Raw genomic sequence first — 19,014 nt, 5'->3', positions numbered from 1 at the left:
ACTTTAATGAGGCTTCTCTTCTACTTCTTTGGTAGGTGAACTACCTGGCATGGGAACTCCCCAGAGCTCCCCTCCAGCCAGCAGAGCTATGGGCCCTGGGGTGCTTCACAGGATCTTCTCCTCATACTGAATTAGACAGGCAACCAACAACAAATGCATCAGGCCTCCAGAAGCAATGGTAAGAAGGTTTTGTCAAATATCATCCCCTCAACAGACATATCCTGTGATGTGATAGCCAAAATTTGGGATCCAACACTGATTTTGGTTTGTTTGTTGTTGGGGTTTTTGGGGTTTTGTTTTGTTTTTTTAAAGCAGATAGCTAGAAGAGCTTATTCTTCAAGCATACTCCTTTCTACACATTTTCAACAAGAGCACAGCCTCACCAAACACACACGTGTTATCACTGAGAATCAGAGTATGGTTTGCAGGTCATGGTGAGCTTCTCCTCACCCAACACCCCAAGTCCTTCTCCTCAGGGCTGCTCTCCACCCATTCTCTGCCAGCCTTTCTTTAGGAAAGGCAGCAATTACCCAGCAGTAATCCTCCACACCTCAGCTCAATGCATACAATGCCATGTGGAACACTGCCTCACCTGGCAAACACCACTGCCAGACAGTCAGATGCGTTTGTCTTATCCTGTCAAGATGCTTTAGAGCCTTTAAAATGAAATTCAAGCAACATGACTCTTTCAACAGAACAAACAGTTCCACCATGTTTATGCAGGATGCATCCCATGCAGTGCTCCAGACAGACACTTACTCTCACTTTAAACTGCTCAGGTTTAAAAAAATCCAACAAAACAACAAACCACTACAAAACGCATTTACATAATGTGATTGTGAGATAAACTCCTGGAAATCAAGAACACCAAAGTTTAAAGTCAGCTCTTTGTAAATGTCAGTGATGTGCGTACTCATGTGCATGTGAGTGGGCAGCAATCATCTGCAAAATGAAAAAAAAAAATCCATTAGCATTAAATTCTGAATTTTCTGTGTCTTGGGCTGCAGATTTAATTAGTTTTTAATACAGGCTTCTTGACCATTTTCTGAAAAGGGAAAAAAAACAGAGGGTTATGAAAAATGAAACGCATTCACAGAACTTCATTGCTTTAGCCAAGTAATTATTTTTAAGCTGTTTTAATGTTTTGAAAGCTTTGTCTCAAGTAATTAAACACCATTTTCAGGAAGCTGTTCATGATATTTATGAATGCAATTGCTACAGCAATTTATTCTCAAGCTATTAGCTCATTGGGTCTCATGAGTCAAACACAGGATTAGGGTAAATGAGTTTCCAGAGATGCCTGTGACAGTGTGAAGAGGACAGGGAAGAAAAATGCTACTGCAAACAGCAGAAATACGAATTCAGCAAGTTAAGTGCCTGCTTTTATTGATAACACTGCTGCACCAGCATGCTAGTAGAGTCTGCAATACTCAAGGCTTCATCTCAGATTAAAACACATGGTACTGACTGAAATATAGCCCTTTATTTCAATTTCAATACCTGAGTTGCAGGTTACATGGCACTTTTCACAGGACACAAATTACAATTTACCTTAGTCTGCACCCCACTGCCCTCAGGAAAGGTACTCAAATGAGAAAAACTAAGCATTCATGGAGGACAAAGCAGTTTCTCTGTGTAAGCTCTTAGGACTCCTGCTTTGCCTTCTGAACTTACTGAACATGCCTCTTCTGAGCAAGCTGTTGTCATTCATTTGGCTTTTGTCATTTTGCAAAGAAAAAACAGAGGTAGGATGCACTTAATAGAGCATGGAGTGAATGACCAGAGCTCTGGAAACCTATATAAAGCATTTTTAAAATGTGTATTTATATGCAACACGGCAAAAGATGCAGTGATTGGTTGTATGGTCTGTAGAGCGGGAACTTCACTCTGACCTGGACAGATGAGTGCTACTTTAGCACTAAAGACTCCTGCGCTATGGCAACAGGTCTACCTCAGTGAACCAAACCCACACTTCATGAGCAGACCAGAAGTGGCATTAGGATCTGTAATAGTAAATACTTTTAGATGACAACAGATAAGAGTTTCAAGGGGGGATGGCTTTAAAGTGACAGAGGGAAGATTTAGATATCAGGAAGAAGTTCTTCCCTGTGAGGGTGGTGAGGCCCTGGCACAGGGTGCCCCGAGAAGCTGTGGCTGCCCCATCCTTGGCAATGTTCAAGGCCAGGTTGAATGAGACTTGGAGCAAACTGGTCTAGTGGAAGGTGTCCCTGCCTGTAGCAGGGATCTGGAACTGGACAAGCTTTAAGATCCCTTCCAATCCAAACTATTCCATGATTCGATGACAAACACTGTCCCTCAAGCCCTCTCCCTTCCTCTTCCTGTAAAAGACATGGCAGTGTGGCACCAACACTTCTCAACAATTTCAGACCTGGCTTGTGGATCTACCTGTATAATCCTCATCTCATATGATCAGATATTCTGAAAGCAAAATAATGTCAGCAAGTAACTTATACAGTTCAGGAGAATATGACAACCTGATGACACAGTTAAAGGAACTGTAGAAACATTACTTTTAAGTCTCACCATGGAAAATGTCTTTAAAATGTATATAAAAAAAGAAGCCCAGAACTATCTAATTAAGATACTTCACATTGTTCTTAAACAGGAGAAATACTCTGAAGCTGCACATAAACTACTCTGCAAAAGAAACTTCCAGAGAAAGCCATATATATAACACCCTGAAGAACAAGGTCATAGAATCATAGAATAGTTAGGATTGGAAAGGACCTTAAGATCATCTAGTTCCAACCCCCCTGCCACGGGCAGGGACACCTCACACTAAACCATATCACCCAAGGCTTCATCCAACCTGGTCTTGAACACTGCCAGGGATGGAGCATTCACTACCTCCCTGGGCAACCCATTCCAGTGCCTCATCACCCTAACAGGAAAGAATTTCTTCCTTATATCCTATCTAAACCTCTGCTGTTTAAGTTTCAACCCGTTACCCCTTGTCCTATCACTACAGTCCCTAATGAACAGTCCCTCCCCAGCATCCCTGTAGGCCCCCTTCAGATACTGGAAGGCTGCTATGAGGTCTCCACGCAGCCTTCTCTTCTCCAGGCTGAACAGCCCCAACTTTCTCAGCCTGTCTTCATATGGGAGGTGCTCCAGTCCCCTGATCATCCTCATGGCCCTCCTCTGGACTTGTTCTAACAGTACCATGTCCTTTTTATGTTGAGGACACCAGAACTGCACACAATACTCCAAGTGAGGTCTCACGAGAGCAGAGTAGAGGGTCAGGATCACCTCCTTTGACCTGCTGGTCACGCTCCTTTTGATGCAGCCCAGGATACACTTTTTCTAAACATTCATGTTTATAAAGGTATGTTAATCATATCCAAGTTTGAAACGGAACAGTCAGTAAGCAGACAAGTTTAAGTACATTGTAAGCTGCAAGAGGTGCTGCTTCAAAGCAGTAAAAACTACACAGCTGTTATCTTTCTCATCTCCTCCTCCCTCCCCTACCAAGGAAGGCCTCCTCCTAACCAGATCATTTTTCTGGACATTTCACACAATACCTGACAAGTAAAAACATGTTTCTGATTCCTGAAATAATTTTCATGCTGCTTGAAAGTGCCTAAGATGCTGTCAAATACTTGCTGAGGCTGTGGCACAGCTGCCTTTCACCCGCAACAGCTAAATGTCAACTATGCAGAACGGAAGAAAGGTTTAAAAATTGAGATCCAGCAAAACCAGAAATAGGTAATAAATAGGTAATAAATTCAGCTGGACAGAGGAGGGATTCATGTGATTTACCAGTCACTGACTCTGTGAGAACCAACCTCAGCCACTTCCATCCATGGAGAGAGAAACTAGTGCCAAGAAAAACGAAAGAGAATTCTTATTTGATCGCTTTGAATTCCAGAGATCAAAAAAGCCCAAACAGTAAAATAAATAATATAAAAAATGAAGTCATAACATCTGCATGCCTCCTGTATTCTTCCGAAATGAAGCACCTATACAAACATAAAAGACTTGGGGGGAATAAAATCCCGCAACAGATAAAACACAGAGGACAGAAGATCAGGACACGTTGAACCACACACAAAATGTCAACAGAAAGGCAACATTTAAAGGTAAAGCCACAGAGCAGTAGTTTGAGAAGTTCCTAATGACAGAATGGCCTGAATTCAGCTTGATCTAATCACTGAAATAGTAACAAGCCAGAAGACAAGCTCAGCACTACATAAATCCTACCTCAGGAAGAGCAGAACCTTCTTGCAAGAGAATTATTTAAAAAGACTCAGCAACTGGTCTATGAGATCTTCATAAAAAAAAAACAAAAACACACAAACACAGATGAGATGGCACGTTCATTAAAGGCAGGGGACACATTCACTATACAGTTCACAGAAGGGGCAGAAGCAGCCCAGTGCAGGACAGAGCTCTCTAATCAGAACATCAGTCACCACCTTCAACACCTGTGAGAAGTCTGCTCCTCTATTTAGGAAATTAAAGAACCAGAGAGTTTGTTCTATATGCAAAAGAGAAAAGAAAGTTAAAAGTTTGATTCAGACCAGGTTGGACAGGGCTTGGAGCAACCTGGTCTAGTGGAAGGTGCCCAAGCCCATGGCAGGGGTTGGAACTGGATGAGCTTTAAGGTCTCTTCCGACACAAACCAGCCTGTGATTCTAGGTTTCTAACTATCAGGAGGAGACAGAGTATGTTGTAATTGCTATGCCAGAGGCAACTGCCATCAGGCGTTAATGTAACAGTTTTGGAGAGGCGGTACTGTAGCCCCGGGAAAGGAAGGAGTTGAAAAAGCCCAATTAGTTTTTTGTTCTCCTTCCCCTTTCCCCTCAGTCAGCTCCCACAACCGCAAAGCTTGGGGAAAAGCACTGTGAGAACAGCTCCACCCTTTGCAAAAGACAAAGACTTGTGGTTGAAAAGCATCAAAAACCCAGGGAGATTTTACTCCAAAGCACTATTCCCCGGTGTCACTGAGGAATACTTCTCAACAACTGCTGGCAGCAGCCTGCACTCAAACCAGCTGCAAAGGGCTTACTCTCCCTCCTCACCTTTAATATACACGAGTGGGCTGGTTTACTAGTGCAGCTCCTGCTCTGCACACCCACTGCCACAACACCACATTTGCTGCCATGTCCGAGAAACTCCCAACATATGTTATAAATCAAGGCTATAAAATATAAGCAGTATAGATCATGTGATAAAATAGGCAGAAAGCAAATTCCTGTTCTAACAGCTTCAGCACGACTGGAGCAGAAGAAGCAGACTCCTTTTCACACCTGATTGTGACTTGTGGACACCATTAAACTTTTAATATTAAAACTGATGAAATTATAATCAAGAAGTATTTTCATCAACACCAATAGCTTTGTGGATTTTGTGGCTGCCCCATCCCTGGCAGTGTTCAAGGCCAGCCTGGATGGAGTTTGGAGCAACCTGATATAGTAGAAGGTGTCCATGCTCATGGCAGGGAGGCTGGAATTAGATGAGCTTCAAGGTCCCTTCCAAACCAAATCAGTCTGTGATTCTGTAAAACACACATTTGCTATGTATACTGTACTGCCAACTGGCAATGCTCCCATACAGGCCCACTGTCTGGCACTTGTATTGGAGAGGACAGGGATGTGGTACCTCAGAGAGCTGGGCTGAACAAAAAGAAATGTATATCCAGTCAGGCAGGTGTACAATTTCTCCCACACAGGGGGTTTGAGGTTTGTGTTTAAGTATAAATCACCTCATGCCATTCCAGGGTGACAATAAAATATGAAACAATGATTGAGTAGGAAAGATTTACCTGAACAGGGAATAAAATTTTGTAGTATTTTAACCGTAGGTTGTGGATTAACATCTGTATGTGGCTTAATGTATAGTTCCTTTTGTTTGATATCTCCAGAAAAGCCAAAACCAAACACAGAATCACAGAATGGTTTGGGTTGGAAGTGACCTTAAAGCTCATCCAGTTCCCACCTCCCTGCCTCAGGCAGGGACACCTTCCACTAGACCATGTTGCTCAAAGCCCCTTCCAACCTGGCCTTGAACACCGCCAAGGATGAGACAGAACGTATGAAGAGTGTGATACAAAAACTGAGGAGAGAAAGAAACCAGAAAGCAAACAACACAAACAAGTGAGAAAAAGCCCCTGCTGCCCTACAAGAAAGAAGGCAATTAAAAAAAAACTAAATAACAACAAAAAACCCAACCAAATGAAATTTACAAACAAAACATCAATAAACTGCTTGAAAAGTTTTTTTCTAACAAGAGATAGTAGAAAACACAGTGACAGTCACACAATAAATGAAGGAGCACAGGAACAGGTTCAGTATGTTTTCTCTACTCCGTACCTGCACTAGGATTTCTGGAAAGACTCACCACATAATTGATGTGCAGACAAGAAAGGCACACACCAAAAGCAGCCCTGTACCTTCCTGGAAAATTCATTAGTCAAGGGCTAACTCATTGCACAGTGTTTTTCCATTTTGCTTGGTTTCAACCTCAGACCTGAACTTGCAAAGGCACAGTGCTATGATCTCTCTCCCATATACAAGCACATGATACCATTTCTACACATGTCCCTAAGCACCTCCAGCCAGCAGTCCTTCACACAGAGTCTTGAATTACATCCAGCTTGGCCAAGAAGGTACTCTCTGAATATTTTCTTGCAATTATCAGTCATGACTAGAACCTGATCTGATATGGCTGCCAAGTAATCATCGGCTCTCTGGGATTTATCTATCAAGAGGTGGTGGAAAAGGCAGTCTGGAAAGCAAAGAAGGGACCAGAACTGGCTTCTGCAAACACTCACTGATTTTGTCATACTTGTGCTATGAACTGAATGGAAAGAGCAAGAATTCAGGCTCAGGAATGTAAACTTTGGCAGGTGACATACCACAGAACTGATTGTGTGTGAGCAGGTTTCCACCATCTCAGCCTAATTCTAAAAGCAGGCTCACAGTAGATAATGACAAGATTACAGCCAAGTGATGCTTTCACAAAACAAAACAAAAACCCAAACAAAACAAACAAAAAAGTGGGTGCACAGCTTAAGCCCCTGCCTATGATGATCTCCAGCTATTAGAAAGCCAGGCTCTGCTCACTGCCATAATGTCTTATTTTTATCACAACTGATTCAGTCCTTTCAAAGAATCACAGAATGGTTTAATTTGTAAGGGACCTTAAAATTCATTCAGTTCCAACCCCTGCCATGGACAGAGACACCTTTCACTATACCAGGTTGCTCAAAGCCCCATGCAACCTGGCATCATACCTGCTGGAGCCACCTTGCTGTCTCAGACATCTCTCAAGAATATCAAACCAATCACCAACACACCTGTTCCAATCTGGTCAGACAAATTTAGCTTTAAAAGCAAGCAAAAACAACAGGGGAAAAAAAATCAGCCTGGAATTTTTTAGCTTTTGAGCAGAATAGGAGGTCTTATCATCTGCCTTCTTCTGGTTGATCACAACCATATAGTTATTAAGCAAAGATAAAATTCCCACCCAGCACTGTATTTGTGAAATCATGTGCTTATTGCTTTCTGCTTCTAGAGTGGGAAAAAAGGAAAACAAATTTGACAGCAAGTCAGTCACTTCCCATAAGGATACTCTCTTTCTCATACAGTATTCCTGCAGCTATGGGTTTGTAGATGCATCAGTGCTAAATAGCTTGCAGAGTTTCCATTTAATTGCATAGAATGATCCCTTTCCCTCAAGCCATGTCCAAATCACCTCCATGCAAACCAGCCAGCAAGGCTCCAGCCACCATGGACTCCAAAGTTAACTGACAAAATAGCTCAAGTGTTAGTTCAGAAAACCTTTCTTGAAGAAAACTCTTAACTCTCGACTGTGTTCTGTAGAAGGACGGCACTGAGTCTTCTGTAAATCACAAGCATCATTTACCATGGAAAAACCTGTCTAAAGAAATCTTAAAAGTATTTTCCTGAACACTCATCACTAAAATACGGTTGGTGTTTGCCAGCTGTTCAGCATATTGGAGTCAAAGGGAAATGGTGACTTAAGAACAAACAGTTGAACAAATTGAAAAAGCTAGTTTTTAATTCCCACAGGCTTTTGTGCAGTTAACAAGTTTTCTAACCTCTTAGCAAAAACACAAGATCCTCAGAATTGCTTCCACTTAACAACTAATTGGTAGTCACTGTATTCACAGTGATGCAATAATGCTATTAGAATAAATAAAGACTTGAAAGCTTTTGCTTTGAAGCCCTGAAGGATGTATTTCAGTACCAGTGCCCAGAACCCACAGTGACTTGCTGGTGCACTTCAGGAGACAAATAACATTCAGAAATGATTAATGATATCTGTTTTCTTCAGATGAGATTAAAAACTTAGAATCACAAACTGGCTTAGGTTAGAAGGGATCTTAAAGGTCATCCGGTTGTAACCCCCTGCCATGGGCAGGAACACCTTCCACTAGACCAGGTTGCTCCAAGCTCCATCCAACCTGGCCTTGAGCACTGCCAGGGATGGGGCAGCCACAGCTTCTCTGGGCAGCCCTGAGAAAAACTTTTACAAAGCTCTTAGAAGTTACAAGTTTTGTATGCGGCACCTCTAAAATAAAGACCAGGTATACAGCTGATGTTAACCCAAAATGCCAAAGTTCATTTATCATGCCAACAGCAGCTAATGAACAGCAGGCTCTGGCTGCTGCTACCTCTGTGTTCAGGACTCATAAAAAGTCACCCTCATTGTCCCAACCTTTGGACATGTTAGTGGAAACACTACTTAACAGGACATAGATAGGAAGAGGACATCCACACACAATGCTTCCCACTCAATCAGGCTGCTACCTCCTTTAACAGCCAAAACCTACTTTGACAAGTGAATTTGAAGAGAGATTCTAAAAGCACTTTATTTCACTATACCCTCTACACTCCTCCCTCTGCTTGTTCTCCAGGTTTTACTGTTTGCATAGACTCTATAATAAAAATAAACAGAAAATTAATTATTTTCAGCATATAATTTCCATTGCATGTTGATGTTTATGTAATTGAAAACCATATAATTGCTTTACATTTTTAGCACCCCTCATAAATATGGATTTTTAGTATGATCTTTTATAGAATATTAGCACAGAATATTTGGTAATGTCAGATAGGAGGATGAGTTAGTTTGGCAAGCTCAGGGAACAGCACACACCACAGACTGGCACAATGTGCCTCACCACTATTCTCCGCAGGTGGAAGAAAATCCACTGTGGTGCCCAGCCCTCCAAGGAAGTTTGATCAGACTGTGGGACACAAGTTTTAATGCAAGAGCAGCAAAGAAGTGAAAGCTAGAACTCAACAGCCTCATCCTTCACAGATTTACAGGTACAGAAATGCTTGGCTGAAGATGAATCCCAGCTTAATCCGAAGTCTGGAAGGAGACTCTCCTGGCAACCTGTGCCACAGCCTCACCACCCTCACAGGGAAGAACTTCTTCCTAGTATCTCATGTAATTCTCTCCTCTGTCAATTCAAAGCCATTCATTCCCCCTTGTCCTGTCACTACACGCCCTTGTCAAAAGCCCCTCTTGAGGTTTCTTGTCAGGCTTCTCTCAGGAACCCTGGCTGGTGTCTTGCTCAGGTATTAAAAAATCACCCTAAAGCAATTCACTCTCTGCTGTGAATACAGCACATTGGTAAGGCCACTGCAGGATGACCTGCAATAAGGAAACAACTGCCACTTGCTTCAGCTGCAGAAAGCTAATGCTTTCGATGACCTGGCTGGGACCAGCATTTGGCAGGAGCGAGCATGAAGACCTAGGGAGGTCTGGTATACTCACTTTAATGTAAATACCACCTCAGTTGCAACACATCCCCCTATCCTCCAAAATTCAGTTTTCCATACCGCTATTTCTCCTGTAAGATGATACAGAATCATATTTTCTGTAAGGCTGAGTAAAACTTTAGCAATGCCAGCACAGCGGAACAACTGAGAAAAAACAGAATTACTCCAATCAAGGATTCCTCAAACAGATGCAACTGCCCAGACCTATTGAGGTCCCACACACATGGGGGTGCCTATATCTCAGTTCTGCACTTCTAGCTGCTCTCCTCCCCATTGACATGAGTCAAGTGCATTTCATCATCCCAGTTACTAGCTACAGAGACATCTGGCTGACCTGGATCGTTGCATTTATTCCTCGAGCAGATGTCAGTAAAACTTTTCAACAGACCTTTGGTGACCCTGCTCTAGGGAATTGCCTCCACTGAAAATGTGCTGCTTTAGGTGAATTACAGCACTGATTGTGTATTAAGCTGCTACAATATCTGGATAGAAACACTTTCATACAAGGTGCTTGGATCTAATACCTAAAGGGGGTACAGGAAATCTGGAGAGGGACTTCTGACTAGGGCAGGTAGTGACAGGACAAGGGGGGATGGCTGTGGACTGTCAGAGGGAAGATTTAATGAATGGAGCTTTCAATAACCTGGTCTAGTGGAAGGTGTCCTTGCCCATGGCAGGGGGGTGGAACTGGATGAGCTTTAAGGTACCTTCCAAACCAAACCATTCTATGATTCTATGGTTATTTGTGCCTTTTATTTGAATTCCCTGCATTGACAGCAAAAAGACTGGGGGCTGGCACCAACAGTCCAGCAGGAGAAAGCATCTGAACAGTTAATTAAATGAAACTGATATCCAAGAAAAGTTAATGCAATTCAGTAGCCTGGACACAGCATTACATGCCAACATATACAGTGTATTTCAAACACCTACATGCTGTTAAAAACTTCTGGAAAATGTATTTGAAAGGAATTCTTTTACTAATGACAGCTTGAGAGAATTTAATTAGCCTCAAGAACAAGCCTCAAGAATGTCCTTTATTTTACACTTGTGTTCCTCTAGCGTGACATTTTATCACCTAGTTTCAAAGTTCTGAAGCACAAAGAAACTGCACACTCATGTCACCACCCTTCTCTAGAACTGTTAATTTGACATAAATGTCATGAAGTGAAGATAAAAATATTGGGCACAACTGTTAAGAGCTCATATTTCATTTCTGCACAGGTGAGAAAAAAACCCTATCCCATTTACAGCCTCAATTTCCAGCTTCCCTTATCAGCCACTGACTGAAAGCAGCTGTTACTACGTGCACATACTGAGTTTGGAATTGGCTAAAAATATGTATTAAAAAAAAAGGATTACAGCAAGAGTCCAATAAGTCACTCCCATTAAGAACAGCACCTCCATCATGGGAGTAAGCTGCGCCTTGCAGGAAGGCTACCAACAGCATCCAGAAGTACACCTATCCACAGAACAGACTTAACACGAGCTGAAGACACAAAGTTACTTCCATGTTATTATTATCGTCTTCAATGAACTGCTTTCAGGGCAAGGCTGAAATTGCTGATTGCTGCCAGACTGTTTTTTTTCCCTTTTTCCCCACTGTTATAGGTGTTGACAAACATAGTGAGCCCCTAGTGATACCACACCTTGTCTAAGATTTGACCTAGGTCACAAAACTGATTTTTGCATTACCCAAGTAATGACTTGCTGATAACTGCTTTGAGCTTCAGGCAGATCAGGTGAAGAGGCTGGACATCTCTCAGATCTACAAACACCCTTTTAAGTTTTTCATAGAATCATAAAATGTTTGGGGTGGAAGGGGCCTTAAAGATCATCTGGTTCCAAGTCCCTGCCAGCAGTAAGCCCCCTTTCCTAGGCAATGTGGTTAAAACTAATAAAGGTATTTAGCAAACTTAGAACAGAAGGGCCATGAAAAGGAGTTTGAAATAAAATATCCAGTAGGTGGGAGAAAGGAATTTCCCATTATTAAAATCCATTAAGTATAGAACTGGAGCAGAAATCTCCAGTCAAGTGTTGTTAAAATTGGAATAACCCCTCAAAAGCGCAATTCATATATGCGACTCATGTGGATAATCCAAGTAGTTATATCCTCTATCCAATCCCAAAACTCAGGTGCATACTTAGATGAATACACCATATTCCAGACTAAGACTGTACTATTACAATGCTGGAGTTTACCATGGCAGAGGCAAGAGCTACAAGTAATTACTGTTGAGAATAAGAGCACAATTATTTGAGTTGCTGCTAAATTTTCACGGTTCTTGTTTTTAAAACAATGCTTTTCTCACAACATACAAAGCTTCTGTAAGGTGTGCAACACTCAGTTACAAGTGGTAAGGAGAAAGCAGGGTGGAAACATGTTTCCAAAACCTTGACCTTCCTCCCATTTTCACAACTAAATCCTGGGGCCACAATTTCCCCCTCCCCCCATTCCATCCCCCATCTCTCCAGTGATTCCACCCCTAAGTACAACTGAAGTTAATCTTTATAAACCCACAACTTCAGGCTCATCTCAAATTGCAGTTTGTTTGCAGAACTGTTATTCAGCAAGGATGGCATATTTTAAGCTGTTCCACATCAAAGCCAGGTCAATACATTTTCCCTGAAGGTCATATTCCTGTTTTCCTAGCCTGCAGAGTGACCCTTCTTGACTGAAAGGATCTTTATGCATGGAGGAGTATCTGACACAACCCAAACCAATATGCTATTGGAGCATATGACAGTAGGATAAAGGAGGCCTTTGAAGATCATGGAGGAGTAGGAAAAGGTGTTAATTTAAACAGCTTGTCAGTATACCCAAGAGCAGGAGAGCAAAGTACCAATTAATAATTCACGCTTCTATTCCACATGTTATCGTAGTATCTCAAAACAGTTTGCAAACATTGATTAACTCTCACAACATCCCCCTGAAGCAGACAGGCACAGATGAAGCTCTGCTCCTACCAGCCAGGATGTCATTCTCTGGGACCATTTTGTTTAGTTGATCTATGCCCCCTCTTCTCCATCTGTTAAATAGTGATAATGACACTATCATACAGTGGTTCAGAAGCTCAGTGATGTATAAATCAACACATTTTTAGATTACCCTTGTGCTATTTTTCCTATCTCATATGTCAGACTACACTCTATTACACTGAACATGGCAACACATCTAGTGGGAAGAAAACCCTCTATCTTACTTTCATAATACCCTACAGATTTGCTTTGCTCTGTCCCTAAGTACCCAGAACACTTGAGTTCTAGCTAATGACCTTGGGTACTGTGTTAACACAAAGCACACTGTAATTACAGTAATTAGATCTGCTGTATAAAGAATCATAAGAAATGAAAGACTGTCCACAGCAGTCTCTAAATCCCAATTAACACAAAGCAATTGTTGTGTTTGGAAGCCAGGACAGACATACCCATAGTTGCAAACTCCAGAGGGAACTGTCATTTACATTCTGATGGGAAGAAGAGCATGTTATACTGTTTAATCCTTGCTGTGAAAGACAGGTACATAAGACTCATCCACTTACAGATGGTGAAATGGTAGTTCAGGGAGGCTCTAAAGCTGCCAAATGCAATTACACACACTCCTCACAATCAGCAATTCCTTTTGAGAGCTCCTTACTCCCAGCTCTGTACTTGGACTCTTTTAATAATAAGAAAAAAAAAAACCAACAAAAAAAACACAAAAAAAACAAAAACCAACCAAAAAAAAACAAAAATAAACAAACCCAAAAAGCTCTAGACCTAATGAGAGAGTTCTTTCTTTCTTGTTGGGGGTCTTTCTTTCCTGGGTTTAGAATCAGACAGAATTACTTTGTTTAAGCCTCTTACTAATCTGACTTTCCAGAAGGACCAAAGATAAAGACAGAAGTAATGAATCCATGAAATCCAGCTCTTTTCTTCTCATGAACTTGACAGTCACTTCCAAAAGCAGACTGTCATGACAACAACCAAACTGGAGGCAAGCCAGGCAATTAATCTGCAGAGGAAGCACTCATCCCAACCTTGGAAAAGAACACTGCTGCTCTAAGCTTCAGAAGCCAAAGGAACGGAAAAAAACCTGAACTCAACAAGAAACCTTTGCACCCACATTAATCTTATGAGGCTGCCTAATCGTTTGCTAACCTCAAATCATTCATGTTTTATAACATACTGTAGTATTAAGTTACAGAAAACAAATGGAGGAGCACCACATGTAGAATTCTACTATAAGTTAAAAAGAAAAAGAAAGAAAAAAAAAGACATTGCATTTTGAGATTCTTAAGACAGAGATGTTTAAAAGCGGACACAAACATATGCACAAAATTGACTTTAAACCACAGAAAGGACTCTGCAAATATGATTATTTCTAACCTATGAAATAATCCGTCTCCAATTACTTGGATATATCAAACCTTTATTGATTAAAAAAGGGGGCAGATTTAGAATCTTCCAACTTTTACCACTTTGGCCTGATGCTCCTTATTTCCCTAGCTCATGCCCCATCCTTGGCAGTGTTCAAGACCAGGCTGGACAGAGCTTGGAACCTGGCCTAATGGAAGATGCCTCTGCCCGTGGCAGCGAGTTGGAACTAGATGGCCTTTAAGGTTACTTCCAATCTAAACCATTCTAGTATTCCACAATTCTCACAAGAATTAATACACAACTATTTTCAAACAAGTTTTCTTTGCCATCCTCATCCTTTTCTCTAAATACAAACCCAACACAAGGTAGGAATAAATATTTTCACTGCATACTTGTCCTGCAGCACACACGCCTTTCAGGAAGTAAATGAGCAGCGACAGTATAAAGCTTTAAACCTACATGGATTTACTCATCTAGTAAACAGACAGACTACTGAATTACTTCAAACCAAAGTTTTACTACTCACCCCACTGGGTCCAATACATCTCCTCAAAGCCACTAAATGGATTTCCAGCAACTTCAGTGAGCACTGGATCATAGATTATAAATACTTTCTGCAAAAGTGCATTTATACTCATCTGAAAAAGAATCTGAAAAAGATTCCAGTCTTCTGAGCACTAAGTATGAAACGTGTGCACACACATACTCCACATCTCACTCATTAGCTGCAGAATTCAGAAACCACAGCTCCAGCCCGCAGAGAGAGCCAACAGAATTGTATTTTCTACTGAGCCTGTATTCCGCATTAATTGGAGTTGGGATAATATTGCAGAATAGAATCAAACCCCAGTGCCTACCTTGGGGGCTTTCGCAGCTTTCTTCATCACTGTTGTCTTGACAATTATTTTGACTGTCGCACACAAAGCTCTTATCAATGCAAAGACCGTTTTTACAGTGGAATCGGGCAGTAGAGCAAAGCAAGGGATTTGCTGCTGCAAAAAGAGTGAAATCTTCCATTAGAGATTCCCTTACCCAGGCAGTGAAACAGCCGTTCAGCAATCAAAGACAAAAGGTCACAACTCAACAGTTGGTCAATTTGCTGAATATGTGGGAGTAGCTTGGCAATCAAAGCAACCTTGTCTCTCTAAAGAGAGAGAGATGAAATTCCTAATTCATGCAGGATTCATTACCATTAGCAGGGATTCAGTCCACCCACAGCTGTGATAAGCCTTCTGTTCACTCTCATAAGAGCCCCTGTCACAATCACTGCTCAGCATTTGCTCACACTGAAGACATATGGAGGGCAGCACTGCCTACCATAAACACTGCCTGTTGCTTCCCATTGCAACAAACTCTGTCTAGCTCAAGTTTTAGACTACAAGCCAACAACCTTGGCTGAGAACTGCTAAGCTGTGCTTTATTTACCTCTGCTTCTTTTTCCACCTTCCCAATTCTCCTCACTATTTTGAATTGATAGAATGGCAATGTAGATATTTTCCAGTGTTTGAGTTTCAACCCCTCTTAAGGGTAACATGCATGCACATTACAGTAGCACCCAGAAAATGCTTTCACATAAGGCCCAGTGCTGCATACAGAGCAAAACCAGAACAGTATTAAAGTAGACTTGTTTATGTAGAGCAGTCTTCTCACCCACTCCAAACCCAGTAGTAAACATGCTTTAAGATGCTACGTCCAGTTCCATTTAAAGCTTCAAGCAGTGTACTTTTCAACACTTCTCCTAGCAGATTACACCACAGCATCAATGCATCTCACTGTCAAGGTGGTCTTCTTGATATTCATCTTCATTTTCTCTTTTCTAATTTCATCCCAGCATACGTAAATACATAATCCCTTCTTGAACAGCACATATATAGCCTCAACTTCCAACACAGTCATCACTTAGTAGAGATACACATAACTTAGCAGTTTTTAGTATCTCCTCATAAATCAATCTCTCTGTCCCTTAATTGTTTTTGGCACTCTTATCTGAAGTTCTGACAGCTTTTGGTAATAAGACAACTGAAACAGAATTCAACTTTCCAACTGAAAATCTTAAAGCTTTTTAGATGCCTTATCTGCTTCAAAGTGCTTCTCTGCCACAATAACACAGGGGGTTACAGTTCCCAAATACCGCGTATTTTTTATTCTTTGAAGATCTGCCTTTAAAGAGTCCTTTAAAACACAAACCTTAAAGTCTGCCTTGCGTACAACCTGCAACATATATAACACTCCCAATTCTTCAGCTCCCCCAAAACACATTTATCATGAATATGCCGAGTCTCCTTTGGTCTGAAACCACTGCACACTTGCATAGCATATTAATTTTCCAGGTCACTTTAGGACCTACAGTGCTGTTCCTCTAAGTAACCAAAGCAGAGAGCAGACACTTGGATATACCAGAAAATGCCAAATGCATGCTTAAATGGCACAGGGAAACGGGGAGATCAGCAGCATGTTATTATCACCTGCAAGGTCCCATTGGAGCTACACACTACAAGCTCATGGGAATTTATGTAATTCATAACCAACTCTGGTGCATTTTCAATTGAGATCAGCCACTTGTCAGTCCACCACCTCCAGGATATTCAAAGCACTTCTGTCAAAGCTTCTTTCTAGTCCACTTTTTAAAGTATAGCCCAAAGTCATTCCCTTAGCCTTCAATCTTATTTCTCTAGCTTCAGTTGCTCTGCAGAGGCACTATCTCACTGTCAAAGTTCTGGCAGGGCCCAAACCAGGCCAACAACAGATGGCACCTTGAGATGTTCATGACATTGGGGAAAGCACACAAACAAGAAAAGCAAGAACTCCAAGAAGTAGACAGTAACATATCACTACAAAGATTGTCCTTTTTGTTATCTTTGAAAGCTGATGTGCGTTGTCCTCCTCCTGACCTCTAAATGTCATTAAGTATCTGCTGCAAGTTTCTGCCTACAGACCTATGTTTTTACCAGCTCCTAATAATAGCAACAGAGCTGCTGATTTGAACAGAACCTTTCCTCACTGCTATGATATATCCCTGTTAGATATAAAACCAGAAAATAAAAATTAAATTTTTACATTAAATATTTGGCCAACTTGAGATACATTTGAGTGCAGGGAACCTGTTCAAAGTCAAACAGTCAGCTCAAATCTCATTTCAAATTAAAGGGGCCTTAAGTATCATATAGGCATTATATACACACCAAGACTAAACTGTACCTTTAAAAAAACAAAAAGCAAAACCAACCAGGTGAAAACCACAAGGATCATTGAGATCATGAATAACAAGGAGAATATTTGATTCAGAAACTAAAGGCTAACAAATGCTTCCCTTCTAAGTTCTATTAATTAGCTGACAGAAAAAAAGCACTCTTGCTTGCAGGTGGGCTTGCACTTACTGCAGTTCTCTTCATCGCTGCCATCGGGACAGTCCTCAAAGCCATTGCACCGGAAACGGCCGATGATGCAGTGGATCCCACTGGCGCAGGGGAAGAATGTAGCGCCGCACTTGGATTTGGCTTTTGCTGGCAGAAGATACAGACATAAGAGGGTAAGAATGAAAGAAAGCACTTACAAAGGTTAGAGATACTTTTGCTGCAGTACAGGATACTCTAGGCAGCAATGGTGGCACCAATGTTTGGTGCCTTCCTATGGCATGCTTTCAAATGTTTTAAGGTTTCTTTGTGAGATCTTACTTGCTTGGGTTGATTTTTTTTCTAGTCTATATGATTTACAGAATGACTCAAACATTCAGACTTAAATTTTACTAAAATAACCTCTCAAAGCAAACTGAAATTGCTCAACACTCTGGAGTACAAGTGTGTAAATTTAGCAAGCAAGATACTCCTAACTAAAGACTCATGTGAATTGATTAGCCTGGGCACATTGGAGGAACACTACTAAGAGGGTCATACTTCACAGAAAACAAGAGCAACTATCTCCTTTGTGCATGGAAGTCTGTTGTAAACGTCACTGCCTCAAGCATAAGTCATACAATCACAGAATGGTTTGGGATGGAAGGGACCTTACAGCTCATCCAGTTCCAACCCCCTGCCATGGGCAGGGACACCTTCCACTAGACCAGGTTGCTCCAAGCCCCATCCAACCTGGCCTTGAACACTGCCAGGGATGGGGCAGCCACAGTTTCTCTGGGCACCCTGTGCCAGGGCCTCATCACCCTCACAGGGGATGAAGAACTTCTTCCTGATAACTGATCTAAATCTTCCCTCTTTGAAGAAAACTATTTTGGAAGTTGTAAGTGTGAATGTGTGAAGTCACTCCTTATGCTATGCAGAAACTAATCTTACCACCCCCTTCGTTTAAGGCTCTAAAAAAATAGTAACTTCCCGTCAGGACCAGCTGTACCTTCTACTGAAGATGTGAGAGTTTGCAGGCAGAGCTCTACAGCATTAACAGAAAACCATTTTGCTATCTTTAGGGTACAAAGTGTGAAAAGGCTCTATTTTTTAAGAAAACTGTAATCTGTTTTATAATTTCTTAGCAGAGATGAACAGCAGTAGGGAAAAAAAAACAGATTTCTCATATACTATATAAAACTTTATGCTGTGTGTATATATATTTATACACATATATATACACCCCACTGCACAAAAGCAATTCTGACATTCTTGATTGGCTACAAGTAGTTATAACCCAAGTAGAAGGTTACAGCAGATCTATGATGGGCAAGTGATTTTTCTTTCCATAGATAAGAGCACAGGCATCAAACATCTTCTATAATTATCAGCAAGTAAAGTGTAGTTGTGGACTGCAGAATTGGGGAATATAGCCAGGACAAGATAGCATAGCTAGGCTTCTTGTCATATCTAAATACTAACATATTGTTTAGGCATCAGAGTAAAATGTGAGAGCTATTCCTCACTACAGTGATACAACACTTAGA

General features: G+C 41.3%; 1 protein-coding gene across 3 annotated transcripts in view; it reads right to left on the bottom strand.

The window, feature by feature from the left end:
- LDLRAD3 (low density lipoprotein receptor class A domain containing 3) overlaps window positions 1-19,014 on the bottom strand; it is a 92,419-nt gene that overhangs the window by 35,044 nt on the left and 38,361 nt on the right. For 2 of the 3 annotated variants that reach the window (XM_034065612.1, XM_013129447.3), the window contains exons 3-4: window positions 17,510-17,635; window positions 14,990-15,124 (exon numbers count right to left, since the gene is read on the bottom strand). In XM_034065612.1, the coding sequence (XP_033921503.1) occupies window positions 14,990-15,124; window positions 17,510-17,635 (261 nt within the window). The remainder of the gene's footprint in view (window positions 1-14,989; window positions 15,125-17,509; window positions 17,636-19,014) is intronic. The other variant, XM_034065613.1, reaches the window with a different exon arrangement.

Source organism: Melopsittacus undulatus, chromosome 8 (genome assembly GCF_012275295.1).
Source record: "Melopsittacus undulatus isolate bMelUnd1 chromosome 8, bMelUnd1.mat.Z, whole genome shotgun sequence".
Taxonomy (NCBI): domain Eukaryota; kingdom Metazoa; phylum Chordata; class Aves; order Psittaciformes; family Psittaculidae; genus Melopsittacus; species Melopsittacus undulatus.
The sequence above is the reverse complement of the archived record's forward strand: the minus strand, read 5'-3'. Positions and strand labels throughout refer to the sequence as shown.